Source organism: Manis pentadactyla, chromosome 3 (assembly GCF_030020395.1).
Source record: "Manis pentadactyla isolate mManPen7 chromosome 3, mManPen7.hap1, whole genome shotgun sequence".
NCBI lineage: Eukaryota > Metazoa > Chordata > Mammalia > Pholidota > Manidae > Manis > Manis pentadactyla.
The window spans coordinates 173,611,528-173,638,016 of NC_080021.1; the positions used below are offsets into that span (position 1 = coordinate 173,611,528).

Genomic DNA, 26,489 nt, shown 5'->3' on the forward strand with positions numbered 1-26,489 from the left:
TCTGTAGGTTTTGGAAACTGACAAGCTGATACTAAAATTTGTTTGGAAATACAAAAATACCAAGAATAACCAAGGTTATCTTGAAGAATAACAACAAAGTAGAAGAATACACATTGCCAGATATCAAGACTTACTATAAAGCCATAATAATTGACAGTGTGGTATTGGAGGACAGGCCAATTGACCAGTAGAAGAATATAGAATGTTCCGATCCACATGTACCAGGGTCACCAGGTTTATTCCAAAGCTGACACTGCAACGCTGTGGAGGAAAGGGATTATCTTTTCAACACATCTGTAAAAGCTCTAGTCATAAAAATAATGACAAATCATAGTAAAATCAAGAACGTGTGTTAATCAAAGTATACCATTAAGAGAGTAAAAAGGCAAGCCACAGAATGCAAGAAGGTATTTATAATACATATATCTGATAAAAGACTCATCTAGAATATACAGCATATTTTTTCAAATTGATAAGACAAAAACCAGGAAAAAGAACTGAACACCCTTGTCAAAAAGAGGTTGTTCAAATGCCCAATGAACATATGAGTAGATGGTCAACTTCATTAGTCATCAGAGAAATGCAATTTAAAATTGCAATAAGGTACTATTACATGCTTAACAGAAGGGCTAAAATGAAAAAAGATGAAAAATACAAAGTATTGTAAATATATGGAGCAACCAGAACTGCTGCTGGGAAGTTGGTACAACCACTTTTTGAAACTGGTTGTGAACAAACTCATAACATTGCCCAGAAAGGGCATACAGCATAACATTCATAGCAGCATAATTTGAGTGGCCCTCGATTTGGAATCTATCTAAATGCCTGTTGACATTAAAGTTCATAAATAAATTGTGGTATATGCACATAATAGGATATTATTCAGTAATAAGATTGAATACACTACAACTGCCAATAACAATGTGAATGATTCTGGCAATGGTTATGTTGAGTGAAAGAAGCCATATAGAAAAGCGTATGCAGTTTAATTCCATTTATAATAAAGTACCAAAGTAAGCAGAATGGTTGCTAGAGATTGCTGCCTTTGGGGTGGGGGAGGATGTAACTGGAAGGAGACATGAGAAAGCTTTTTGGATGTTGATAATGTTTTGTTTCTTCATCTGGGGTTTGATTACACGTTTGTTCAGATTCATTTAGCTATATGCGTATGATGTGTGTACTTTTCTCTCTATATCTATCATACTTCAGTAAGAGATGCTTATAAATGTAATGACCTCTATGTTCTAAATTGTTACTAGTCTTTGAATGTGCCTTCTCATTGGATCGAAATTACCCAGATATTTCCCAAGAATTCCCTAACTCATACTCTAGCACTCTGCTGCCTGCCTTTGCTTTTTGACCCTGGGGGCCAGCCGGAGCTGGAAGTTCAGTTTGAGAACCTGGATGATCAGAGTGGGAAAGACCAGGAGGAGAAGTGTTAGAGTAGGAGGAGGAAGGAAAAAGGAAGAAATACCTATTTGCAGTATTATCTACTGGTGGGTATAAACTAGAGGAACCAACCCATGTATGTTATCAGGAGCTCATGAGGAGTGATATGTGCAAGCATTTCTCTTTAACTGAAATTAATTTTTTTAAAAAAGCTTAATAGAATCTCTAGAAGTAACCGTTCACAAAACTTAACAAGTCATGAATTGTAAATTTATTCATTTATTTACAAACGAGTAAGTCTTGTAAATCAGTGATAGTTTAAATGTAGTAACTTAACCTCTTATTTTTTCTTTCCTTTGATACCAGTAGTCAAAAATCATAATTTGCTTAGAAAACTCTTTTAATTTTGAAATCTGTCTACCCAGATTGATTAAATATGGACTACCAAGAATCCGATCAATGACATTTTTCCATATGAAATTTTTTTTTTACAAGTTTTTCCTTTTTTAAAAGGTGGCATGTTATTTTGTTACGATGTTTCGATGTACCAGAGTAAAGATGGCAAACCACTGAATCGACTGATGGCCAGTAGAGGGCGAAGTTTCAAGCAGATATCACTTGCCTTAGTGCATGAGGTAGGTGCCTTCCAATACTCTGTAATAGGCTCTGCTTGCTTGTATATGTTTTGGGGTTTCCTGCCTTCATTTTATGCTCATGAAATTCAGTGTATGTTTGGAAGTAATTTTTCTCTTTATCATAATGTAAGTTGCTTTTCAAAGCACCCAAAATAGTTGACCCAATTGAATACTAAAGTATTTTGAGGTATTTTTGAAAGAGACTGGCATGTTTCCCCTACTCTCTAACCTAATTTTTACAGAGGAGTATCTGGGAATTTGGTGTATTTCATCAGTGTTTAACTTCCATTGTTCAGAATAAATACCAACTTACTTAAAGAAATAATCATGCCTATGTCTCAACTCTAATCCGTTGCAAGTATGTAGGCCACCAGTATTTATATATTTTGTGAATGTTGATAATTAACAGTAAATAAAAGTGTTTGGGGAAAAAAACCTTTCGTATTAGTGTTTTAGTTTTTCTTAGGCTACTCTTAAAGTTTGTCATGTTGTTAGATGATTTGCATGAAATCTGATCATTGCAGATTATGTCAATACCAGAAGGAAGAGGGAAGTTGGAGAATACTTGGAAAATGTGTGTTTCTGTTGTTGTTCTTACATTTTATGAGAGTTTGTGTATGTAAATTAAAATGTGTGAATGAATAACAAAATTATCACAGCAAAGAGGCTTATTTTATATAGTTTATATGTAATAAGTTATATACTAGTTATAAATGAAGATATAAATTTTGAAAGAATTAATGGATTTGATGTAAAAATAATTAGCACCTCTACAGTATGTATTAAATCTTATTTTGATGCATAATTTATAAGTCTTCGTATCGCTAATTTGGTTATAGTCTCTATCAACCAATTGCCACCAGTTAGCATCGCCAGTTTTAAAGACTCAACTTTATTCTATGCAACCCATGTTCCTTTCATATATTTTAGAGTTGAAATTATGTAATATTTAATTCAGGATCTTTTTTGTGTAATATAATATCTTCATTTAACTAAGGAGGTAAGAAAGATCTTGGAAGAAGAGAGGTTTAATTTCACAAAGAGGGAAAAACACAGATAGTTTCTAGATTTGTTTTTCCTAAAGTATTATTCATTGGTATGGAGAAGGGAGAGATTTGGTACCTGTTTGTGTTTTTAAGTTGTGCACCTAGGTATTTGGAGGATGACCAAAGTGTTAAGTATTAATGGAAAGCTGATTTCAAAAGTTCCCATCAAAATAGAAACAAGAAAAGGTTTTAATGCAAGGGATAGCAGAAGACATCTAATAAATTCAACAAGTGGTATCAGAACTTGTGAGGCATGCCTTAAATCTGAACAGAGAAAATAATTGGGTTAAGATACCTGTTGCTTGTATTGTAGAATACCTAGAAAAGCCCAAAGAGATGAGAAAATGAGATCATTATTTTAGGAGTCAAATGGAAGACATATATTGGACAGAATTCTACCAAATCTGTGGTAGGATTTTAGTTTGTATTCACCTTCTGCTTATGATAATTCATTAAAAAAAAAAAGCTAAGATAGAGAATAAGCCATACAGTTTCTCAAGCTATGTGAGACAATGAATAGTTAAGACTTCAGAGTTAGTTAGTAAGAATAACAACTGCAATAATTATAGCTAGTAACAAGCTCAGGCACTTTAAAAATTGCTATACATACGTCATGTAATCTTTACATTAACACTATGAGGTTGGTACTGTTAATATGCTGAAGATCACAGAGCTAGTAAATAAAGGAGCATAGAAATGGAACCCAGGCAGTATATGACTCCACAGTCTTTGCACTGCCTTACACCATCCCAGGTTAAGCAGAGAACATTTTTTAAAAATGCTTGGGTGTTTCAATCAAGATGACTCATATTGCATAATTTGAACTCCTTCCTTCTTGTCTTTCTCTTATTGAAATCCACTTGGTATTTTTTTTTTTCCATTTGGTATATTTCCAACTGAAGTTTTTCACACTGTGCTTTGGTGCCCCTCACTACTTGACTCTGAGTCTTTTTATTAAAAAAAAAAAAAAAAAGCAAGACTATCCTGAGAGTTTCAACGAGATTAATTCACCCATTGATGGTCCTTTGGGTTGTTCCCAGTTTTTGATGATATGACTAAACCTGCTATAAACATTGTCATACACGTGTATGTATGGACATCTGTTTTCAGTTCTTTTGAGTAAATGTAAACCTAGGAGAGGGATTCCTAGATTGTATGATAAGTGAATATAAGAAACAACCAAACTGTTATCCTTGTGACTCTCCCATTTTGGATGTCCACCTGCAGTGTGAGGGAGTTCCAGTTGCTCTGCCTCCTTGATCTAGTCAGTTTTTAAACACTTGGCCATTCTCAATACCTGGGTTGCGGTTTCCTTTCTGTGGTTTTAATTTGTGTTTCCTTCATGACTGTTGTTGTTGAGCATTTTTCATGCCCTTTTTTTTTTTTTTGCCATTTATATCTTTTTTCCAGAAAGCGTCCTGTTCTTCTGCCCATTTTTTTAAACAATATATTTTTTTTCAAATAAGTTATTTATATATTCTGGATACAAATTTTTTAAAAATGTGTTTTCCAAATGCTTTACCTAATCTGTAACTTGTCCTTTCATTTCCTTGAGAGTGTCATTTGAAGAGCAGATTTTTAGTTTTGAAGAATTCCAGTTTATCAAGTTTTTCTTTTTATGGTTCTTGCTTGAGATCAGAGTCTCAAAGATTTTATGTTTCCTTTTGTTTCCCTCCTGTATTTTCTTTTTTCTTAATTTTTTAAAATAATTGAAGTATAATTTATATGCCATAAAAGTCATCCATTTAATGTGGGCAATTCAGTGTGGTCTTAGTATATTTGTAGAGTTGTCTCACCATCACCACAATTAATTTCAAAATATTTGCATCACACTGAAAAGAAACTCCGTACCCATTATTAGTATCACTGGTCAGTTTCCTCACTCCTCAGCCTCCAGCAACTGCTAATCCACTTTTTGTCTCTATAGATCTGTCCATTTTGTGCATTTCATATAAAGGGAACCATACACTGTGTGGTCTTTTTTCACTTAGTATAATGTTTTCAAGGTTTATACATACTGTAGCATGTGTCAGTACATGATTCCTTTTTATGGCTGAATAACATTCTGTTACATGAATGTACCATATATAGTTTATCCAGTAATCACTTGACAGATCTCCTCAGTTTTCCTGAAGAAGTTTATGATTTATTTACATTTTAGCATATGATCTGTTTGATTTAATTTTTTATAAGTGTGAGTTATGCTTGTTGCATATACTATCCTTTCTTCATATCGGCACCTTTGCAGAAAATCATTTGTCTGTATATGTGTGGGTGTATTTCTGTACTCAGTTTTGTCCCATTGACCTGTGTGTGTATATTTTCATCAAAACTATACAACTTAATTACTGTTGCTTTATAGTAAGTCTAAATCACATAAGATGAGTCCGCCAGTTTTGTTTTGTTTTGTTTTCTTTTTAAATTTGCCTGTTGTAGGCCCTCTGCTTTTCCATATAACTTTTAAATCAGCTTGGAGAAACCACAAAAAGGGCCTGCTTTAATTTTGGTTAGAAATATATTGAAACTGTAGATCAATTTGGGAGAGATTTACATCTTAATAATAATGAGTCTTTCAACCCATGTATAAGGTACATGTTTCCACTATTTTAGGTCAATGTTTTATTGTTTTCTTACTCCAAATCTTGCACATATTTTATTAAATTTAAAAAGTTCTGCCTACCACTAAGTATTTTGATGCTAGTGCAGTTAGACTGCTTTTTGGTTTGTCTGAATTTCCAACTGCTTATTGCTAGTATAGAAACATGTAATTGATACCTTCCCAAATCGACTTTTATATTCTTGTAGGTTTCTTGTAGATTCTTTTTTTTTTTTTATTGTAATGTTGTCTGTGAATAGAGATGATCTTAATTTCTTTCTTTCAGATCTGCCTACCTTTCATTTCTTTTTCTAGCCTCACACACTGTCCAGGGCCTCCAATACAGTGCTGAGTAAGAGTGGTGTTAAGCAGGCATTCTTATCTTGTGCATAGTACTGGGGAAAAGCATTCAATGTCTTAACATTAAGTATGATGTTATATTTCTTTCTGTCTGGGTAGGTTTTGTAGAAATCCTTTTTCAGGTTGATGAAGTTTTGTTTTATTCCTAAATTCCTGAGAGTTTTTTAGCACAAACAGATGTTGAATTTTGTCAATTTTTTTTCTATGTCTGTTGAGATGGTCGTATACTTTTTTAGTTGGTCGATATAATGAATTATTTTGATTGATGTTCTAATGTGAACCAAGCCTGCATTCCTCAATAAACTCCACTTGACCATAATATGTTATTCTATTTATATACTGCTGAATTTGGTTTGTTAATATTTTGTTAAGGATTTTTGTGTCTATGCTCATGAGGGATGCTGTCCTGTAGTCTCTTTGCAGTGCTCTGCCCAGTGTGTCATCAGAGTGATGCTGTCTGAATAAATGATTTTTCCTTACATGTGTGGTAGAATTTTCCAAGGAAACCATCTGGGCTTGGAGTTTCTTTAGGAATGTTTGTAACAGTGAATTCGATTTATTTAATATATTAGACTTTTCACTCTATTTGCCTATCCATCCCTACTAATCTGACATGGGGAGGGATTTGGGTGGCAGAGAATATGTGACACTTTAGTGTCGGTTTTCCCTTTTTAAAGGGTAGCCCCAGTGCCCAGTATTCCTGGCACATAGTAGACATTTCATAAATGTTTGTTGAAGTAATGATTTTAATCTTTTTGGAACTGGGATGTATCTTACACTTCATATGTGCACTTAATAGGGTAGTTTCCTTTTTCCAGAAATGTGATTAAATTGATGGTGTATCTAATAGTTGTTGAGGTCTTATGAAGAAATGACATTATTGTCATTTGAACAAGCTTATGTTTTGTGTTGTTATTCATTTATGTGGTTTAGCTTCCTCTCCCTGCCGAAGGTTATATATATCTAAAAGATGGACGGTGTCCTTCCTAATGCCTGAACTATATAGGTGGGTGAATGAATGGGTAAAAGAACTTTGTTTTGAGTGTCCAAGTGCTCTGTTCTTCATATTTTAAAGTGTATTTTGATTTATGTAATTATCCATATTTCTCAAGGACTATGTTAGTAATCAAGTAATTTTCAAAGTCATGGACAACCAGTTGTTTAATGCAATCTGTGGTGAATTCTTTTGGAAAGTATTATATCCCCTTCTTTTTGAAAACTGTTTTTTTTTCCATTGGCTTTTCTTAAAGTGAAACTCTCCCATGTTACTTTTGGAAGGCTCACAGGTCTAAGTCTGATTTGAGTTTGATGTGACATACCAGGAGCTGTTCTGTATAGCAGCTGTCCTGTTTAGATTTCTCTAAAACTGAAGTGCCCTCTCTCTTTGCTCCATTGAACAGGCAACAGGGGTCATTTCAGATCTACTAGGGCTTCTCCAAGCTCAAGTGACTGTCTTCTTCTGCTCTGATTCATAAACCCTTCTCATCCTGAGACTAACCTGGCTCCTGTTGATGAGGAGGCTGAAGGTGAATGGCAGTTCCCGTCCCTGAACATCGTGGCCTGCCCTGCCCACCTGTGGCATGTCTGACTCTGACATGACGCTCTCACCTAGGCTGGATGATACAGATTCATCCCTGGGTGAGAGCGGCAGCCGTGCTTCATTATTTTCTCCATCTTTGGGCACGTGCAGATTTTCCTGATCCTGTCACTGCTGCCCAACCATGTTCCTGCCTCAGCACTAGGTAATGAGGTCTTGTTTTCATTTTTAGTTCAGAGAAATCTTATCTAGACTTATTGGTGCTACTACTCTGAACAAAATCTTTGTTTCTATGTTCTTTTTTAAAGTTGACTATCACTGGACTCTTTTTGCCTTAAAAATTATGTCTTTCTTCTGCCTCCTATAAATCTTTTCTCTAGATGTCCAAATGTACATGTAATATAACCCATACTTTGAAATACAAGGAATGTATTTACCTTTTTCCTTCGGGTCCTTCTTTATTTAAAAAAATATTTCTTGTGAAGAACATGGAGTAGTTGTAGTATTCATGCAATATGAAACAATTAGATGAAGATTCCGAATAATAATTGGGGGAAGTGTTGTCTGTGCTTACTTCACATTCCCCTTAGAAAACACTGTGAAAGTATGGTTTGCTGTATTTTAGAGACGCCATAATTACCATGTGATGTGAGTTGTTATGGTAACTGGGCTTTCCCCCCTCCTATTAAATAACAGACTAGGTAAATGGTTGCTTGAGATGTGATTGAATTGTCAGCTTTCAAGCTAATGTTATCCTGATGGGAAAGGGGAGTAGGCAAGAGAGGGAGAGAGAGTTTTAAATGTCCAGAAAGGGATGAGTGTCATTTACTTTAAAAATGCATCCTTTACAAACCCTCCCTTCTTGTCTTCCAATCATTGTTTGTCAGGAGACAGGCATAAAAAAAAATTATTTTGTGGAAACAAGATTACTGTTGACAGAAAATTGAAGCCTATTATTTCTCATGTATAAACAATGGAACATTGAGTGGCTTTTGGGGTCTCTAACACTAAATACAAATGGTTTTTCTTCTGGGGATGTGTATGTCAGAGACCAAATGAAGCAGCTCAAGTATTCGTGTGTCTGCGTAACAGCTGAAGCTAAATACTTTCATTCTTTTGATAATATATACATTTAAGGAGCATGAAAATGCCTTCCTTTATGAGACTGGTGTTTTAAAACAACAGTGAGCACTTAGTTTACGTGTCAGTTTTTATATGCTGCCCAACCTTATCCCATTCTAGTTTGACAGTCAGGCAACCTCTCACCCAAAGCTTGTCTTACTTGATTAAAATGGATATTTTCTTATAAATGAATTATCATATTTGTTAAGATTATCTAATAAGCAGAGAAAACTACCAAATTTGTGGGCAATGTATTTTGAAGAGTAAATTAACTAATTAAGTGGCCGTGTAGTCCTTTCAAGTAAAATGTAGATCAGGAGACAAGATCAAATTTTCCATTCTATATTTCAACATTCCCTTACATCTGTGATTTGTGTTTCTAAGTGGGAAATTTTCTGTTGACCTAGTGTTTCTGTAATTAAACATTTCCCGGCCAGAACATTTTGGATATGTTTTTATAAAATTACAGGTAACTGTGTCATCAACAACTAGTGTTTGAATTAAGCTGTGTCTACCAAAAGGTTTTCTAACATTGTGTTTCCAGCATGATTGAAAGTTGAACATCCTAAGTTTTTGTGAATACTTGTTGATGATGGTTTAGTTTTCACATGACAAAATTTTGTCTTAAATCAAATACTATACTTTTAATTTGGTTAAACTAGCAGGTGCTCATTTGAACACTTACATGCAAAGCAGTGTTATGGGTACCATGGGACATGTTCCAGGATGAACAGGATTTGATCTCTGCCCTTAGGAGTATATGAAGATAAGGTCCATACACAAGCGATCTATAATGGAATCTTTTGAGTGTTCCAGGAGGAGCCTATAGGATACTGGAAGTATAGAAGTAGGAGAAATTATTTCATTAAGTAGAGATGAGAGAAAGATGGGGCATTCAAGTTGGTGTAAGTAATGAGTGCAATGAGTGCAAATGTCCTGTAGAGTATAGGGCAGTTTGGAAATTGGCTTGTAACCACGTTCAGCCATAAAATGGTTTAAGTGAAAGAGAGTTGCAGAAAATCAACTAGGTAGATTTCATTGAGGATCCTGGCCAGCAGCAGAGTTCTTCATAAGAACAAATTATTTCTTAAAGTGAGTGGTGTGCTTTTGATTCTAAAAGACTTTGAACATAGTACAGAAAATTTCGGGCCTTATTCTTTAATGAACCATCAAAGGTTTTTGAAAAGAAGTTCTGAGTTAGTATAACAGTAACAACACCATTTGGAATGTACTACGATGAAAGATTTTAGGATCTTAGCATCAGGAAGTTGGCTTCAGTAATCTACACAGGAATTAGAACTAAACCATTGAGGAAGTAGGGAAAAATACAAGAAAGATTTCAGAGGTAGAGTTGACAGTTGAGTTGGGGCAAGGGAGAAGCCCAGGATAAATCAGAAGCTTCAAACCTCAGTGAATGGTATATAAATTGGTGATACTGATATAAATAGGAAGAGTAGACTTTGAGTGATGATGACAAAGAAATGTACAGAGTGTGATAGATAGTGGGAGGTGAGTGTTTGAGAAGTACATGTTCTAAAAGTAGTGATTGTTAACTATTTTGTTATTTTGCTCTCATTAATGTACAATTACATGAACAACATTATGGTTACTAGACTCCCCCTATTATCAAGTCCCCACCACATACCCCTTTACAGTCACTGTCCATCAGCGTAGTAAGATGCTATAGCATCACTACTCGTCTTCTCTGTGTTATACTGCCTTCCCCATGTCCCCCCACCCTACATTATACATGCTAATCATAATGAACCCTTTTTTTGCCCTTATTCCCACCCTTCCCACCCATCCTCCCCAGTCCCTTTCCCTTTGGTAACTATTGATCCATTCTTGGGTTCCGTGAGTCTGCTGCTGTTTTGTTCCTTCAGGTTTTTTTGTTATTATCCTCCACAGATGAGTGAAATCATTTGATACTTGTCTTTCTCTGCCTGGCTTATTTTACTGAGCATAATACCGTCTAGCTCCATCCTGTTGTTGCAAATGGTAGGATTTTTCTTCTTCTTCTGGCTGAATAATATTCCATTGTGTATATGTACCATGTCTTCTTTATCCATTCATCTGCTGATGGACACTTAGGTTGCTTCCATTTCTTGGCTATTGTAAATGGTGCTGTGATAAACACAGGGTGCATATGTCTTTTTCAAACTGGGCTCCTGCATTCTTAGGGTAAATTCCTAGGAATGGAATTCCTGGGTCAAATGGTATTTCTATTTTTTTCAGAAATCTCCATACTGCCTTCCACAATGGTTAAACTAATTTACATTTCCATGAGCAGTATAGGAGGGGCCCCCTCTCTCCACATCCTTGCCAATATTTGTTGTAGTTTGTCTTTTGGATGGTGGCCATCAGAACAGGTGTGAGGTGATACCTCATTGTGGTTTTAATTTCCATTTCTCTGGTGATTAGTAATGTGGAGGGAGCATGTTTTCATGTGCCTGTTGGCCGTCTGAATTTCTTCTTTGGGGAAGTGTCTGTTCAGATCCTCTACCCATTTTTTAATTGGATTATTTGCTTTTTGTTTGTTGAGGTGCATGAGCTCTTTATATAATTTGGATGTCAACCCCTTATCAGATATGTCATTTATGAATATATTCTCCCATACTGTAGGATGTCTTTTTGTTCTCCTGAGGGTGTCCTTTGATGTATAGAAGCTTTTCAGCTTGATATAGTCCCACTTGTTCATTTTTGCTTTTGTTTCTCTTGCCCAGGGAGCTGCATTCAGCAAAGTTATATATTCAGGAGATTTTTGTCTATGTTGTCTTCTAAGAGTTTTATAGTTGCATGACTTATATTCAGGTCTTGATCCATTTTGAGTTTACTTTTGTGTATGGGGTTAGACAGTAATCCAGTTTCATTCTCTTGCATGTAGCTGTCCAGTTTTGCCAACATCAGCTGTTGAAAAGGCTGTCATTTTCCTTTTGTATGTCCATGGCTCCTTTATCATATATTAATTGACCATATATGTTTGGGTTAATATCTGGGCTCTCTATTCTGTTCCACTGGTCTGTGGGTCTGTTCTTGTGCCAGTACCAAATTGTCTTGATTACTCTGGCTTTGTAGTAGAGCTTGAAGTCAGGGAGCATAATCCCCCCTGCTTTATTCTTCCATCTCAGGATTGCTTTGGCTATTTGGGGTCTTTTGTGGTTCCATATGAGTTTTAGAACTATTTGCTCTAGTTCATTGAAGAATGCTGTTGGTATTTTGATAGGGATTGCACTGAATCTGTAGATTGCTTTAGGCAAGGTGGCCATTTTGACAATATTAACTCTTCCTATCCATGAGCATGGGATGTGTTTCCATTTATTGGTTTCTTCTTTAATTTCTCTCATGAGTGTCTTGTAGTTTTCAGAGTGTAAGTCTTTCACTTCCTTGGTTAGGTTTATTCCTGGGTATTTTATTCTTTTTGATGCAATTGTGACTGGAATTGTTTTCCTGATTTCTCTTTCTTCCAGTTCATTGTTAGTGTATAGGAATGCAACAGATTTCTGTGTATTAATTTTGTATCCTGCAACTTTGCTGAATTCAGATATTAGATCTAGTTCTTTTGGAGTGGATTCTTTAGGGTTTTTTTATATACAATATCATGTCATCTGGAAATAGGGCCAGTTTGACTTCTTCCTTGCCAGTCTGGATGCCTTTTATTTCTTTGTGTTGTCTGATTGCCGTGGCTAGGACCTCCAGTACTATGTTGAATAAAAGTGGGGAGAGTGGGCATCTTTGTCTTGTTCCCAATCTTAAAGGAAAAGCTTTCAGCTTCTCACTGTTAAGTATAATGTAGGCTGTGGGTTTGTCATATATGGCCTTCATTATATTGAGGTACTTGCCCTGTATACCCATTTTGTTGAGAGTTTTTATCATGAATGTATGTTGAATTTTGTCGAATGCTTTTTCAGCATCTATGTAGATGATCATGTGGTTTTTGTCCTTTTTGTTGATGTGGTGAATGATGTTGATGGATTTCTAATATTGTACCATCCTTGCATCCCTGGAATGAATCCCATTTGATCATAATGGATGATCTTTTCAATGTATTTTTGAATTCGGTTTGCTAATATTTTGTTGAGTATTTTTGCATCTCTGTTCATCAGGGATATTGGTCTGTAATTTTCTTTTTTTGTGTTGTCATTGCTGGGTTTTGGTATTAGAGTGATGCTGGCCTCATAGAATGAGTTTGGGAGTATTCCCTCCTCTTCTACTTTTTGGAAAACTTTAAGGAGGATGCGTATTAGGTCTTCACTAAATGTTTGGTAAATTTCAGCAGTGAAACCATCTGGTCCAGGGATTTTGTTCTTAGGTAGTGTTTTGATTACCAGTTCAATTTCTTTGTTGGTAATTGGTCTATTCAGATTTTCTGTTTCTTTCTGGGTCAGCCTTGGAAGGTTGTATTTTTCTAGAAAGTTGTCCATTTCTTCTAGGTTATCCAGTTTGTTAGCATATAATTTTTCATAGTATTCTCTAATAATTCTTTGTATTTCTGTGGTGTCCATAGTGATTTTTGCTTTCTTATTTCTGATTCTGTTTATGTGTGTTGACTCTCTTTTTTTCTTGTTAAGTCTGGCTAGGGGTTTATCTATTTTGTTTATTTTCTCAAAGAACCAGCTCCTGCTTTCATTGATTCTTTATATTATTTTATTCTTCTCAATTTTATTTATTTCTGCTTTAATCTTTATTATGTCCCTCCTTCTACTGACTTTGGACCTCATTTGTTCTTCCTTTTCTAGTTTCATTAATTGTGAGTTTAGACTGTTCATTCAGGATTGTTCTTCTTTCTTGAGGTGGCCTGTATTGCAATATATTTCCCTCTTACCACTGCCTGCACTGCATCCCACAGATTTTGCTGTGTTGAGGTATTGTCATTTGTCTCCATGTATTGCTTGATCTGTATTTTTATTTGGTCATTCATCCATTGATTATTTAGGGGCATATTATTAATCCTCCATGTGTTTGTGGGCTTTTTCATTTTCTTTGTGTAATTTATTTCTAGTTTCATATCTTTGTGATTTGAGAAGCTGGTTGATACAATTTCAATCTTTTTAAATTTAAAAAGACTCTTTTTGTGGCCTAGTATATGATCTTTTCTTGAAAATTTTCCATGTGAACTTGATAAGAATGTGTATCCTGTTGCTTTTGGATGGAGTGTTCTGTAGATGTCCATTAGGTCCATCTGTTGCTAATGCGTTGTTCAGTGTCTCTGTCTCTTTACTTATTTTCTGTCTTTTTGATCTGTCCCTTGGAGTGAGTAGTGTGTTGAAGTCTCCTAAAATGAATGCATTGCATTCTATTTCCCACTTTAATTCTGTTAGTATTTGTTTCACATACGTAGGTGATCCTGTGTTGGGTACACAGATATTTGTAATAGTTATATCCTCTTGTTGGACTGGCCCTTTTATCATTATGTAATGTTCTTCTTTGTCTCTTGTGACTTTCTTTGTTTTGAAGTCTATTTTGTCTGGTACAAGTACTGCAACTCCAACTTTTTTCTCCCTATTAGTTGCATGAAATACTTTTTTTCATCCTTTTACTTTCAGTCTCTTTATGTCTTTGGGTTTGAAGTGAGTCTCTTGTAGGCAGCATATAGATGGGTCTTGTTTTTTGGTCCATTTCTTTTCCTCCCGCTGGTGAGCTGGAGTAAGGGGAAGGGCTTGGGTCCTGCTGGATCAGGGCTTTCGTACATCACCCTGTTTCATGAGGTCTGCTCTGTTTGTGAGGTCTGTATTCAGTCTGGTTTGGCCTTCTTTCCTGTTGCTATTTTAGGGTTTGTTGTATTAACTAACTGTATTTCCATTCTATTTGTGGTTTTGGGAGGAGCTCTCTGTCTCACCTCTCACGCTGCCATCTTGAATCTCCTGATTGTTAACTATTTTTTGACGTATAATATATATACAGTATATTTTTCCCTTCTGGTGTATAGTTCTGTGAATTTTGACAAGTGTACACATTCATGTAACAAATACCACAGTCAAGAGAAGAACAGTTAGTTCTGTCACCTAAAAACCGCCCCATTGCTCCTTCATAATCAGTCCCTCCCACTCTGGGCAACCACTGATTTCTTTCATGTCCCTCTAGTTAGAACCGTATTTTAAGGATTGCTAGGGAGCACACAAAATAGGGTTGATGATCAAGAGGGGTGAATACCAAGCCCCCAGCCTTTGTCCTCACTTGTCTAGACAAGTTTCACTTCACCATTTTGTTTTATATATTGGTATTTTACTTAATGTTTACCTAATATTTAGGTTGCGGTGGAGAAATTTTATAGCTATGTATTTGAAAACTCTTATTCTGCAGTGTTTCTGGCACAACTCTGAGGCACCATTATCTCCTACTTGGATTGTTGCAATAGCCTCTGAGTAGTCTTCTTTTCCCCTCCTTTGACCTTTGCCCCCCTGAAGTCTTTTCTCAACATAGCAGTCAGCATGGTCCCTTTGTAACATAGATTAGATCACATCATTCTCCTTCTGAAAACCTTATAATGGCTTCCCCTTTAGTGAGAATAAAGGCAAGTTCTGAAAAGTGATCTAGTAGGCCCTGCATTCTCTGGGCCACCTTTTAATCTGCCACTGTCTCCATCGCCTCTCTCTCTGTGCCCCCATCTGAGCCTCAGCCGTGCCAGCCACATATGTGCTCGTTTTAGGGCCTTTGCCTTACCTTGTATTTCATTTTGTAATTGAGGTAAAATTCACCAAACATAAAACTATCTTAAATGTTAAAGTATACAATTCAGTGGTATTTAGCACATTCACAGCATGCATTCATCATCTCTATCAAGTTCTAAAACATTTCATCACTCTCAAATGTGACCATGTATATATTAAACGATCTCCCCCCACCATCATCCCCCTTATTACTGTACATGCCCTCCTCCCTACTCCAGCAACCACTAATTTGCTTTGTCTTTTTGTATCTACCTATTCTGGGTATTTCACGTAGGTGGAGTCATATAATGTGTGGCTTTTTTGTGTCTGTTTCCTCTACATCCATGTAGTGTTTCCACGGTTCATCCATGCTGTAGCATGCATTAGTACTTCATTCCTTTTTATGGCCAAATAATTTTCCATTGTGGACATATCATATTTGGTTTATCCATTTATTTATTCATGAATATTTGGGTTATTTCCATCCTTTGGCTACTGTGAAAATGCTGTGATGAGCATTTGTGCATAGTATTTGTTTGAATATATGTTTTCAATTCTTTTGCATTATGTATGGAAGAGTGGAATTGCTAGGCTGTATGGTAACTCCATGTTTACCTTTGTGAGGAACCACAAACTGTTTTCAACAGCGGCTGAAGCATTTTACATTCCCATCAGCACATACCTTGGTTTTTACATCTTCATCTCCTCCAAGTCTTTGCTCAGGCTTCACCTTCTCAATGAGATTTACCCGATCATACTGACCTGCTCCCGTCCCCGTCTTACTTTGTGATCCTTCTCCCCCTTACCCTACTTGTGCGTTTCCCTAATGTGGACACCTTTATAGGCACATGGGTAGTGTTTCATTATACCTACTGCTTCTTACACATAGAAAACTCGTATTCTCATCTGACTCGTAGAATCTGCTCATCTCAACAGCCCGTTAGGTACCTGTCATTGCAAGGGGATGTATAATTAGAAAAAAAGTATATTTCACATATTCATTAATTTTGGTGCACAGTAGTTAAGAACCCTGCTTTATCATCTGAATAACAAGTTTGCAACTTCATGATTTAGAATTATTTTCTTAATTGGGTTTACTTCAAAGGCTTCTCACAAATACAACAAATTATACGTAATTTTCATACTTTGAAAATGCTAATTGCATTTTTCAACCTAGCAACAGTAACCTATATGGGTGGCTATATACAGAATTGGAATCTCATCCTAAAATTTTTTGTGAAAAATGGCCAAGGAAATCTCTTTTGCCTGTAACACCATGGTACTGTGAGGGCATGGCTGTCTTCGAGCTATTTCCCTGAGTCTGTAAGTGCATTTTTAAAGAGATTTATTCACTGCTAATAAGCCAGGTGGAGAAAGACAAGTACCAAAAGATTTCACTCATTTGTGGAGTATAACAACAATGCAAAACTGAAGGAACAAAACAGCAGCAGACTCACAGACTCCAAGAAGGGACTAGTGATTACCAAAGGGAAGGAGATGAGGAGGGTGGATAGGGAGGAAGGGAGAAGGGGATTGAGGGGCATTATAATTAGCACTCACAATGTAGCTAGGTCATGGGGAAGGCAGTACAGCACAGAGAAGACAAGTAGTGACTCTGTAGCATCCTACTATGCTGAAGGACAGTGACTGCAGTGGGGTGGCAGGGGGTGGGGACTTGATAATATGGATGAATGTTGAAACTACAGTGTTGCTCATGTGAAGCCTTGATAAGATTGTATATCAATAATACCTTTATTAAAAAAAGTTATTCACTGGTAACCCCATAGAACACTGAAGCTAGGTAAATCTCATAAACCGTGAGTTTAGGCTGGTGTCTAGGCTCACGCGTTCTATTGTGTCCCTGCACCCACCTTCAGATGTGATTGGGACAGCAGGGAGGATTAGCTTTAACCTTTAGTTTACAATGCCCTTTTGAATAAGTTTCCTGGTATGAATGTCTTTCTTCTTAGAAGCTCAACATTTGATTTGCACATTTCCCTTTACTTTTTTTCTGTAATACTTTATTTTTTTTAACTCAGGTTTAAGAAGTAGTTGAGACCATTGTTTTCCGAAAGCATTGAGTGTTTTTTTGCCAGTTTGCTGAGACTGGATATTCTCAGCAGAGCAATGATGTCCATGGATTATTTGGCAGGAAAATTTTTAAATATTTTGAGATTCTAAAGTAAAAGATAAAAGGTTTGGGTATGGTGTTTGAGTATTCTTTCTGTTAAATCCAGGTCTCACAATAGGACTTAAAGATAGCATATCTTGTGAAAAGAAAACAGAATTAATAGGAAAAAAAATTTCCCTGACATTTTGGAAACAGTAAACAGGGCCAAAGACTGATTAATATTTCCTCAGCTGGAAATGTGGCCTAGGTTTTAATCTGCTTCCGGGATAACAGAAGAAATAGTTCCTGGTGGGCTCACTCCTTAAGGGCTTCTGTTGAAGTAGTGACAAGACTTCCCACTACCTACTCAGTAGTGTGAGAACTTAATCAGAAAAAGAAGAAATGTACCTTTATAATTTTTTTAAAGCTCATTTCATGGTCTGAGTATCTTTTTCATACCCGAGTATCTAATTATCTACAAAAATTCCACTGGTGGAATGAGAGATGATAGATACTAAACAGAATTAATCTCTTTATTCTCTGTGTTCCCAAAAGTTCCTCACAATTTTGCCCTGATCTGTTTGTGCCTGTTTCTTCCTCTCCCACTAGAAAGCTCCCTGCAGGCGCAGTTGGGTTGACTATCTTCATACCCTTCATAATGCTTCATAGTACCTTGTATGTAGCAGGCCCTCACTGAGACTGGGATTAGAGAAAATACCAGAGGCCATGGGAACCAACTGTATTTACAGAGGCTGAGCTCTTCCCTATCACAATTAAGAAAATCAATTCCTATAATATAGTAAAATCTCTTTACATGCTGTGGCTACGATTTTGGGGTGATTACCTAGAAATTTGGCTTTTTTGTGTTTGTTGTTTTTCGTGTCTAGGATACAGACTGAAGTTTTAGTTGTTTGTGTTTAGATGAGATGAGTTACAGGAAATATGAAATGTGAGGCACTGTGACTGTTTTTCTTGAGTGATCTTTCTTTAAGAGAAGCAGACCTTGGGAAGATTTGTTGCAAGATAGCCATATACTAATAGGTAGAAACAGAAATGACTATGAAAACCAGATGTTTCGTCTGGGCCTCTCTTCAGAAACAGGGTTTCAGTGTTGGCATATATCATTTTTCTCTTGTTTACCCACAGTGATTAAAGGACATTTATCTCGTGGTGTACACAATTGCTGTGTGCCATACGAATTAGCATTCCTTACCATCATGGTTTCTACACAACATGATATTTCTGTTGGCAATTTAAGTTTATTACTTTAGAAATTGTCATATTGGAAATCCAGGATGTGAGCAATATTTATTTTTGGGGGGGATTTGTTAGACAGTACCTAGTTTACTAGATTTGTTAGACAATACAAAATTACTGGGGGGATTTGTTAGACAATACCTAGTTTCCTGACATGGGCAAGAGGCTTTATAGAGTTTCCCCCTAATTTTCAGGGATATATTTGTATTACATGTACATCTTAACTTGTAGTTATTGTAGGATTTTGTTTGCTTCAATTTAGAAATTTACAGGCTTATTTTATTTTGTCTTACACGGCTCTCAACTCTTCCTTGAAAATATAAAAGAGATCTAAATCGTGGTTCTGATCCCAGGCTGATTTGGTTTCTTTTAGACCCCAACCCATTTAAATAAAGGAAAGAAAGCATTTTGTTCTGATTTTAATACTGTATAGTCTAACTTATGTTGTGGTATGTTTTTCCCTCAGGTTCACATCCAGCTTTCAGAGTGGCATCGTGCAATTTTTCTCCCACAGGCCTGGCTGGCATATATGAGTCGAGCTTACCATGCCATTTTACAGGTAATGAAACCACTGGATACTTTGCTTTAGGCGAGGATCTCCTTATTATCTCAGATTTTACTGCAAGTATGCATTTAATATAAAAACACTTAGGAAAATAACACTATAAAAAATACAATGGTTGTTCTTGCTCATAAAAGAATATAAGGCATATATACGTAACCACTTAAATTTTAAATGTTGGTGGACCCCTGTGCGTCCTGTCCAGAGCTCCCTCTTGAGTCCTCCTCTCTTACATTGTGCTGCTCGCCAAACATCTCCTAAGTGTCCCAGGTGGCCCCCATGCCTGGCCCACGGTACCTTGACTCACACATGTCCCACCATGAGCTCAACCTCTGCCCTTGTACCTGGGGCTTGCTCACTTCTCCAGTCTTCTCTCTCAACCTGAATCTTGTCTCAGGCTTGCTAAGTCTGCTTGTTTTCCAAACTCAGAGTATCTTCTGTCGCCTCTTGGCTTTGACACAGTGTTCCTTCTTCTGCAGGCACTGCCACTCCCTCTTTGCCCACCAGTTTCTTTTTTATCTTTAAGATCATTTTATCTGGGAAGGTACCTGTGTGCCTTCCCTACCCTCCCCGTCTGAATTGGGTGCCCTTCTTGTGTACTTAGAATCCATGCTTCCGTTTGTGAAGCCCTTATCACCTTAGTTATTTGTCTAGGGACTCCCTCTAGTTGGCTGTGTTCCTTAAAGCTGTGTTTTCTTCTCTGTTGTCTCTCTAGAAGCTGACATACTATCGAAAACGTAATAGGTACTCACTAAATAAATGAATTATATTTGATTTTCATTTACTCTAATCATATTATAAGTTGTAGTTTGTGCATTTTTAAAATTAGAAATAATTTTTCATCAGTTTGGGAATATAAGTAAACAGCCGAATCCTTTTTCCTAGCTTAAAATTTATTTTTAAGGATGATCAGAAAAGTAATTTATGGTCCAGAATGAAATTTGCATAGAGTGTCAGGAAATGTGTTATGATTAAAGGTAACAGCTGTCTTAAAAGATGGGGAGTTGGGGAGATGGGGGAAGGAATGACTAAGCATCTGAGCATTGTGTTCTCATCGTAAAACCTTACTGCAACATACCTCATGGAACCTAGAATTTACAAAGTACTGATGCATCTTCAGAGATTCTCATTCATTAGACCTGAGTAAGGGACAAGGAATCTCCATGTTTACCAAGCTGCCAGGCAATTTTAATGCAATTAGTTTATCTATCCACACTCGGGCAACTCTGAGCAACAACGTTTTAGATGTCACCCCAAACTACTCTGTAACCCACATTTTAAAGCTGTTCCCTTGAAATCATTATTTTCTTAGCTTACATATTTTTTTTTTAATAATTTTTTATTGAAGGGTAGTTGACGCACAGTATTACATTACATTAGTTTCAAGTGTACAACACAGTGATAAAACATTTATATACATAATTCTAGGTTCCAGCTATCCCCCTACCAAGCTGTTAAAATATCTTGACTATATTCCTTATGCTATACATTACATCCCGGTTACTTATTTATTTTACCATTGGAAGTCTGTACTTTTTTATTTATTTATTTATTTCTTAAAATTTATTTATTTATTTTTTGTGAGGGCATCTCTCATATTTATTGATCAAATGGTTGTTAACGACAATAAAATTCTGTATAGGGGAGTCAATGCTCAATGCACAATCATTAATACACCCCAAGCCTAATTTTCGTCAGTCTCCAATCTTCTGAGGCATAACAAACAAGTTCTTACATGTAGAACAAATTCTTACATAATGAATAAGTTACATAGTGAACAGTACAAGGGCAGTCATCACAGAAACTTTCGGTTTTGCTCATGCATTATTAACTATAAACAGTTCAAATATGAATACTCATTTGGTTTTTATACTTGATTTATATGTGGATACCACATTTCTCTATTATTATTATTTTTAATAAAATGCTGAAGTGGTAGGTAGATACAAGATAAAGGTAGAAAACATAGTTTAGTGTTGTAAGAGAGCAAATGTAGATGATCAGGTGTGTGCCTGTAGACTATGTGTAAATCCAAGCTAGACAAGGGCAATAAAACATCCACGTATGCAGAAGATTTCTCTCAGAACAGGGGGGGTGGGGTTCTAAGCCTCACCTCTGTTGATCCCCAATTTCTCACCTGATGGCCCCCCTGCGACTGTGCCTGTCTTAGGTTGTTCCTCCCTTGAGGAATCTTACCCGTCTCTGGCTAACCAGTCATCTTCCGGGGCCATACAGGGAAACGTAAAGTTGGTAAGTGAGAGAGAAGCCTTACTGTTTGAAAAGGTTAGCTTTTTACTTCTTTGCATATTTATGCCCTGTGGCTTCTATGCCCAGCATTTGTCTTGAGGTATCTTTACCACTTGGAAGAATTATGATACTCAGTAACTTTGATATGAGGCATGAATTCTATTTAAGGGTTGTAATTAGGAAGGAAGAAGAAAAGCTATAGAAGTAGCAGGCGGAAGAAAACATGGGAAGATTGATTATTTCTTTGACATATCTTCTTGTAGAGTAACTTCAGCATGTACAGGTTTTAAACTACTAATTAAATTGCGCACACACATTAACATAATAGGAGTATAGTTACGTAACCAAAGCATATCTGTAATTACCAGCCATCTCCAGTGAAACCAAGAAAACCAGTTAGGCACCTTAGGCATTTGTGAAAACTTATCTATGATATGGTGGATATTGTCCAACTGAACTTGAACAGTCTGAGAGAAATCAGACAAATTAAAACAACCCATTCCTGGGGAATGTTCACATCCCTTATGTTCTTTTAACAGTAAATAGTCTGTAGTTGTAAGATTTTGGAGCGCTACAATTTGCACTTCTCCTAATTCTTGGTTGAGTTCCAACAGTATAGATCCAGTCAAATTTGTTGTTTTACTGTATGCACAGGCCAGCTTAGATATCTCCTTCCTCATTCCCATGGCAAGTCCAGGAGCTGGTGGGATGAGTGCATCTACAGCTGTAGCAGTGCGTGGATCTTTGTTGGGGTTTTTTGATGATCATCTTCTGGCATGAGTCTTCCAGAGAGTGCTGATGTTGGAAGTTCTCTTTCATATCGTATCTTAGTTCATTTTCGGGGTAGCCCAATTAGGCTTTGATCTTCTGTATAGACGCAAACAGACCCTTTGCCTACACTTTTATATGCCCTTTATACCCTTGTGTAGAACTCATTGGAGGTTACCACACAGGAACTGCCCTTTTTTTTTTTTTTTTTTTTTTTTTTTTGGTATCACTAATCTACACTTACATGACGAATATTATGTTTACTAGGCTCTCCCCTATACCAGGTCTCCCCTATAAACCCCTTTACAGTCACTGTCCATCAGCATAGCAAAATGTTGTAGAATCACTACTTGCCTTCTCTGTGTTGTACAGCCCTCCCTTTTCTCCTACCCCCCCATGCATGTTAATCTTAATACCCCCCTACTTCTCCCCCCCCTTATCCCTCCCTACCCACCCATCCTCCCCAGTCGCTTTCCCTTTGGTACCTGTTAGTCCATTCTTGAGTTCTGTGATTCTGGTGCTGTTTTGTTCCTTCAGTTTTTCCTTTGTTCTTATATTCCACAGATAAGTGAAATCATTTGGTATTTCTCTTTCTCCGCTTGGCTTGTTTCACTGAGCATAATACCCTCCAGCTCCATCCATGTTGCTGCAAATGATTGGATTTGCCCTTTTCTTATGGCTGAGTAGTATTCCATTGTGTATATGTACCACATCTTCTTTATCCATTCATCTATCGATGGACATTTAGGTTGCTTCCAATTCTTGGCTATTGTAAATAGTGCTGCGATAAACATAGGGGTGCATCTGTCTTTCTCAAACTTGATTGCTGTGTTCTTAGGGTAAATTCCTAGGAGTGGAATTCCTGGGTCAAATGGTAAGTCTGTTTTGAGCATTTTGATGTACCTCCATACTGCTTTCCACAGTGGTTGAACTAACTTACATTCCCACCAGCAGTGTAGGAGGGTTCCCCTTTCTCCACAGCCTCGCCAACATTTGTTGTTGTTTGTCTTTTGGATGGCAGCCATCCTTACTGGTGTGAGGTGATACCTCATTGTAGTTTTAATTTGCATTTCTCTGATAATTAGCGATGTGGAGCATCTTTTCATGTGTCTGTTGGCCATCTGTATTTGTTTTATGGAGAACTGTCTGTTCAGTTCCTCTGCCCATTTTTTAATTGGGTTATTTGTTTTTTGTTTGTTGAGGCATGTGAGCTCTTTATATATTCTGGATGTCAAGCCTTTATCGGATGTGTCATTTTCAAATATATTCTCCCATACTGTAGGGATCCTTTTTGTTCTATTGATGGTGTCTTTTGCTGTACAGAAGCTTTTCAGTTTAATATAGTCCCACTTGTTCATTTTTGCTGTTGTTTTCCTTGCCCGGGGAGATATGTTCAAGAAGAGGTCACTCATGTTTATGTCTAAGAGGTTTTTGCCTATGTTTTCTTCCAAGAGTTTAATGGTTTCATGGCTTACATTCAGGTCTTTGATCATTTTGAGTTTACTTTTGTATATGGGGTTAGACAATGGTCCAGTTTCATTCTCCTACATGTAGCTGTCCAGTTTTGCCAGCACCACCTGTTGAAGAGACTGTCATTTTGCCATTGTATGTCCATGGCTCCTTTATAAAATATTAATTGACCATATATGTCTGGGTTAATGTCTGGATTCTCTAGTCTGTTCCATTGGTCTGTGGCTCTGCTCTTGTGCCAGTACCAAATTGTCTTGATTACTATGGCTTTATAGTAGAGCTTGAAGTTGGGGAGTGAGATCCCCCCTACTTTATTCTTCTTTCTCAGGATTGCTTTGGCTATTCGGGGTCTTTGGTGTTTCCATATGAATTTTTGAATTATTTGTTCCAGTTCATTGAAGAATGTTGCTGATAGTTTCATAGGGATTGCATCAAATCTGTATATTGCTTTGGGCAGGATGGCTATTTTGACGATATTAATTCTTTGTAGCCACGAGCATGGGATGAGTTTCCATCTGTTAGTGTCCCCTTTAATTTCTCTTAAGAGTGACTTGTAGTTTTCAGAGTATAAGTCTTTCACTTCTTTGGTTAAGTTTATTCCTAGGTATTTTATTTTTTTTGATGCAATTGTGAATGGAGTTGTTTTCCTGATTTCTCTTTCTGTTGGTTCGTTGTTAGTATATAGGAAAGGCACAGATTTCTGTGTGTTGATTTTGTATCCTGCAACTTTGCTGTATTCCGATATCAGTTCTAGTAGTTTTGGGGTGGAGTCTTTAGGGTTTTTTATGTACAGTATCATGTCATCTGCAAATAGTGACAGTTTAACGTCTTCTTTACCAATCTGGATTCCTTGTATTTCTTTATCTTGTCTGATTGCCATGGCAAGGACCTCCAGTACTATGTTAAATAACAGTGGAGAGAGTGGGCATCCCTGTCTAGTTCCCGATCTCAGCGGAAATGCTTTCAGCTTCTCGCTGTTCAATATAATGTTGGCTGTGGGTTTAGCATAGATGGCCTTTATTATGTTGAGGTACTTGCCCTCTATTCCCATTTTGCTGAGAGTTTTTAACATGAATGGATGTTGAACTTTGTCAAATGCTTTTTCAGCATCTATGGAGATGATCATGTTTTTTTTGTCTTTCTTTTTGTTGATGTGGTGGATGATGTTGATGGACTTTTGAATGTTGTACCATCCTTGCATCCCTGGGATGAATCCCACTTGGTCATGGTGTATGATCCTTTTGATGTATTTTTGAATTCGGTTTGCTAATATTTTGTTGAGTATTTTTGCATCTACGTTCATCAGGGGTATTGGTCTGTAGTTTTCTTTTTTGGTGGGGTCTTTGCCTGGTTTTGGTGTTAGGGTGATGTTAGCTTCATAGAATGAGTTTGGGAGTATCCCCTCCTCCTCTATTTTTTGGAAAACTTTAAGGAGAATGGGTATTATGTGTTCCCTGTATGTCTGATAAAATTCCGAGGTAAATCCATCTGGCCCGGGGGTTTTGTTCTTTGGTAGTTTTTTGATTACCTCTTCAATTTCGTTGCTGGTAATTGGTCTGTTTAGATTTTCTGTTTCTTCCTGGGTCAATCTTGGAAGGTTGTATTTTTCTAGGAAGTTGTCCATTTCTCCTAGGTTTCCCAGCTTGTTAGCATATAGGTTTTCATAGTAGTCTCCAATAATTCTTTGCATTTCCGTGGGGTCCGTCGTGATTTTTCCTTTCTCGTTTCTGATACTGTTTATTTGTGTTGACTCTCTTTTCTTCTTAATAAGTCTGGCTAGAGGCTTATCTATTTTGTTTATTTTCTCAAACAACCAGCTCTTGGTTTCATTGATTTTTGCTATTGTTTTATTCTTCTCAATTTTATTTATTTCTTCTCTGATCTTTATTATGTCCCTCCTTCTGCTGACCTTAGGCCTCATCTGTTCTTGTTTTTCCAATTTCGATAATTGTGACATTAGACCATTCATTTGGGATTGCTCTTCCTTTTTTAAATATGCTTGGATTGCTATATACTTTCCTCTTAAGACTGCTTTTGCTGTGTCCCACAGAAGTTGGGGCTTAGTGTTGTTGTTGTCATTTGTTTCCATATATTGCTGGATCTCCATTTTGATTTGGTCATTGATCCATTGATTATTTAGGAGCGTGTTGTTAAGCCTCCATGTGTTTGTGAGCCTCTTTGCTTTCTTTGTACAGTTTATTTGTAGTTTTATGCCTTTGTGGTCTGAAAAGTTGGTTGGTAGGATTTCAATCTTTTGGAATTTTCTGAGGCTCTTTTTGTGGCCTAGTATGTGGTCTATTCTGGAGAATGTTCCATGTGCACTTGAGAAGAATGTATATCTCGCTGCTTTTGGATGTAGAGTTCTATAGATGTCTATTAGGTCCATCTGCTCTACTGTGTTGTTCAGTGCTTCCGTGTCCTTGCTTATTTTCTGCCCAGTGGATCTATCCTTTGGGGTGAGTGGTGTGTTGAAGTCTCCTAGAATGAATGCATTGCAGTCTATATCCCCCTTTAGTTCTGTTAGTATTTGTTTCACTTATGCTGTTGCTCCTGTGTTGGGTGTATATATATTTAGAATGGTTATATCCTCTTGTTTGACTGAGCCCTTTATCATTATGTAGTGTCCTTCTCTATCTCTTGTTACTTTCTTTGTTTTGAAGTCTATTTTGTCTGATATTAGTACTGCAACCCCTGCTTTCTTGTCACTGTTGTTTGCTTGAAATATGTTTTTCCATCCCTTGAC

At 36.8% G+C, this 26,489-nt stretch overlaps 1 protein-coding gene across 6 annotated transcripts in view; it reads left to right on the plus strand.

The window, feature by feature from the left end:
• Nucleotides 1-26,489, plus strand: part of FOCAD (focadhesin) — a 274,352-nt gene that overhangs the window by 164,637 nt on the left and 83,226 nt on the right. For all 6 annotated transcript variants that reach the window (XR_005025293.2, XR_005025296.2, XR_005025295.2 and 3 more), the window contains 2 exons: nt 1,903-2,024; nt 19,166-19,258. Coding sequence is in view for 3 of the 6 variants with exons in the window: in XM_057498735.1 (XP_057354718.1) it covers nt 1,903-2,024; nt 19,166-19,258 (215 nt within the window). In the remaining 3 variants the exon portion in view is untranslated. The remainder of the gene's footprint in view (nt 1-1,902; nt 2,025-19,165; nt 19,259-26,489) is intronic.